The sequence below is a fragment of the Thermobia domestica genome, chromosome 14 (assembly GCF_964235325.1).
Source record: "Thermobia domestica chromosome 14, izTheDome1.hap1.1, whole genome shotgun sequence".
In the NCBI taxonomy this organism is placed as follows: domain Eukaryota; kingdom Metazoa; phylum Arthropoda; class Insecta; order Zygentoma; family Lepismatidae; genus Thermobia; species Thermobia domestica.
Window position 1 is genome coordinate 56413427 of NC_137467.1, and position 3754 is coordinate 56417180.

Here is a 3754-nt window from a genome sequence, read left to right on the forward strand (position 1 = left end):
CCAACCAAATCCAGAGTAAAAAACAACTAAAAACGGCATCGAAAGAACCAGACTTAATAGCATCGTAAATAATAATAATAATAATAATAATAATAATAATAATAATAATAATAATAATAATAATAATAATAATAATAATAATAACATTAAAGACATTTATACGAAAAACATAAGATACATTTAAGAAATATTTGTTTGAACTTACCTAATTGAGAAAAATAGCAAGGCCATCGATTTCATCATCGTCATGGGTAGGTGAAGTAGATGGTAGAGATTTTGACAGTGATGGTCTTGGTTGAGATCTATATGCTTCAGCTGACCCAATAGTTTTGAGAACTGACGCTGGAAGCTCATAATTATGGCAGCACTTGTTTTTTCTTCGAAGACCTGCTCGAATCCCTAATATAGCATTCACCATGCTGATTTGCATCCGATTCCTTGTCCTTGTTTTTACCAAATTTAACTGACTGAATATCCTTTCCACCTCAGCGTTCGACCACGGAAGTACAAGACGAGATACCGCAAATTCCGCTAGTTCTTTAAAAGGATTTTCACCGCTGGCATCTCGGTAATTGGAAACTTCACACCAAAAGTCCGTTGACCTACTGGTATTATTCCAACTTACAACAGTCAATTTTTGCCACTGTAATTCGATGTTTGTAATTCTATCCCTATCTAATTGTGAAATTTCTAACAGAGGGATTAAGGATTCCTTTAGAACTACAAGAGCATTCGAGACTGCAAGAAGAGACAATTTTCTCAACAGCTCTATGTTATCAGGTAAACGCTGCTGTAATTGTTTGATAAGTACACAAACAAATTTCACACACCTTTCTCTAACATTTTTTTCTTCATTTCCAGTTATTTTTTCCCTAATTTCAGAAAGTTTACTTTCAAACGAATATCCTAAGTATGGTTTTGGATCTAGATGATTCTCGAAATCATTATCAAGAAACTTTCGCTGTATTGGGTACGTAGGAATAACAACCAGCTTAAGGAGAGATTGAATGAGAAGTACTAGGTCATCTAATAATTTACATGGGTCTACGTCACTTGACTCAAACTTTTTGTTGACTCTTTGAAGATCTGACAGAATGGGTTTAAAAAATAACAAATAAGCCAAATTGAGTTCATCACTGAACATTGAATAGAGTACTTCAGCAGTGTAGCATTTTTCGGTGAGCCTAACTATTTCAAAATGGGTTTTCAACTCTAGCCATTGATCTATTATTTTACATACCGCAGGTTGAATAGACAACCATCTAGTGTCACAAACTTGAGGAATTTTCAGTGGTTCCTGGCCGTCATTTAGGGTGGAATAAATCTGGCGGTAATGGAGTTGCCGCGACGAAGAACGAGAAAACCAACTGTAAGTTTCTCTAACCAGAAAGTCTAGATTTCTGGGAAGGCATTCAGCAGTTGCTGCAGATGTTGCCAATTGAATGGAGTGGCAAACACACCTCATAAGTATCAAATGTGGAACTTCCCTTTTCAGTATTTGATACACTCCATTATTAACTCCGACCATCACACTAGCATTATCCGTTCCGATACCTTGCAGTTTATTCAAATCTAAGTTAATTTGCTTCAATGCTTCTTTAATAGCAATCACAATAGATTCAGCATCACATTTCTCAAGTTCAATCAGGGTGAGAAATGTTGACACAATCCTGTCGGATGACCTACTATGATATATAATAACTATTGCTAAAAGTTTAGAAACGCTAATATCAGTAGACTCATCTACTAAAATGCTGTACATTCCATCACCAATATCATTTCGTAAGTCGCTTACGAAATAAGGCCCCAGAACATTTTTAATAATTGCACTACACTTCGTTCGATGCAGTTTAATTTGACTTGCAGCAACACTATTTTTGAACCTGCTTTTACAAAGTTCACCTAAATGATCGGATGCCATTATTGCACAATGTGAGGACACAAATAGAGCAAGCGACCCTTCGGCACTATTAGATTCTAGGGAATCAGACACAGGTTTGAAATCTAATTTTGGTTGGCTTTGTGCAGAAGCTGCAGATTTATGTTTCTTAGTTTCAGCATGATTGTCTAAATCAGCCAGTCTCGCTCTTATAGTACAACGACATGCTTTACAATAAGCTTTTGTTTCGTCCCCTACAACCTTTGTCAACCACCTAGCAAACTTTGGATTCGACAACCACACATCCCGAAACTTTTGGGTATATTGTGGTTTTACTTTACCCATTCTAATTTTTCAACTATAACCAAAAATCACACACAATCACACTTCCACTGTTGCTAATTAAACGACACCGAAGACTAATTTATTGGAGCACTGTCACTTATCTGCAATAACTGAGGAGAGGATACGACGCGAACGCGAGTATTCTAACACTAAGATTAACACTCGTCGCTTTGACTAGCCCCCCAATACTTGCCTTGCCTCCCGTTACTTTAAGAATAAAACTGGAAACGGAATAGGGGGGTAGTTCCGCTAAAACAAATATCAATAGATTCACTGTTTTCAAATAACACGTCGCCCACAATTTCAAACAGTCCAGGGAGAAAATGTTTTCCCTTCCACCCCCCATTATAGATTTATCCATCTTCTTTGAAGTGGAGGATCCGTACGTGATTTCTTGCAAGCTGTCGGAACAAGTGTCTAATTGTTTTCACTTCCAACCTAAGAGGTCGGGGACATTATACCCAAAATACTCGAAGTGGGTCACTAAAGAGGGAAAGAAAGAACGTTATAGGCCTACCTACATAATTTGCCTCATTCGCTTGCCAACTTTACAATATTTTTTTGTTTTAAGAGGTTTACTTGCAAACTTCAGAATTTATCTATAATATAAATCAGAACATAATTTGAGAAAATATATAATAGCACCATAATCGAGCTTAGCATAGCATTACATATTTTGCGGTCATGTTATTACGAAAAAAAAAAAAAACAGCGTGTTTTATCTTAATAAAATCTAACATGGTTGATGAATGTATCTTTATCGGTCCTGGTATCCGAAGCTGATTTCCACTGGGAGTATCGCACAAATTCAATGTAATGCTCTAGAACGAAGACACGTATAAGCTCATGGCGTAAGATCTTAAATTCCAATCAAACAAAAGGACACATTAATATAACATATGATATGGAGAATTTTAGTCATGACAGGACTCGACAGAAGTGGATATCCATTTTCCTGAGTAAAATACAGTTTCGGATTATATATACAGTAAATAATCGATTATTTTTCAAAACTTCTTTATGTTAATGCAGCATTTAAACCGAAACTTATGCACTAACCTTCCTCGGTTAGATATGGAAACTCTGACTTTCTTTTTGACTATAATCGTAATAAATCTGGATAAAAAGAAATAACACAGTGAACTACATAGTTTCTCTTATGCATTAATCTGCTTCATTAATCAATATAATGAAATGTAAAATAAAAAAGGTGTCCTTTTACACTCAATTCTTGCTCGTATTTCTAATACATTGCATTTTTGAAGCGAGCAGAAGCTACTGTTTGCTTGTTTGTTCCACTATAAAATTTTTATAACATCCAATTTTAATGAAACTTGGTACATACTTCGATTTAATCGATTTCGATTAAGTATAGTGTATATTCATCTAGGGCTTCCCGATTTTTACTATTGTTATCAATTGAAATTTAAGTTTATTTTATTTTTATGGTATATGATAAAATAATTCTCCATAATTAGTTTAATTAAAACTATTCGGTTTTGATGTAATGCGGCTTAATCCCTTTGAAGC

The 3754-nt window shown here is 35.1% G+C and overlaps 1 protein-coding gene across 1 annotated transcript; it reads right to left on the minus strand.

Annotated features, from left to right (window-relative positions):
- Window positions 1-205: 205 nt before the first annotated feature.
- LOC145669836 (uncharacterized) lies at window positions 206-2224 on the minus strand. Its single transcript, XM_081738182.1, has one exon. It carries the CDS (start codon window positions 2222-2224, stop codon window positions 206-208), a length of 2019 nt encoding a protein of 672 aa, XP_081594308.1.
- Between the last annotated feature and the right edge of the window lie 1530 nt (window positions 2225-3754).

Excerpts from the sequence above, each read along its gene's own strand:
- LOC145669836 (XM_081738182.1), bottom strand. The coding sequence starts at position 2,224 with ATGGGTAAAGTAAAACCACAATATACCCAAAAGTTTCGGGATGTGTGG.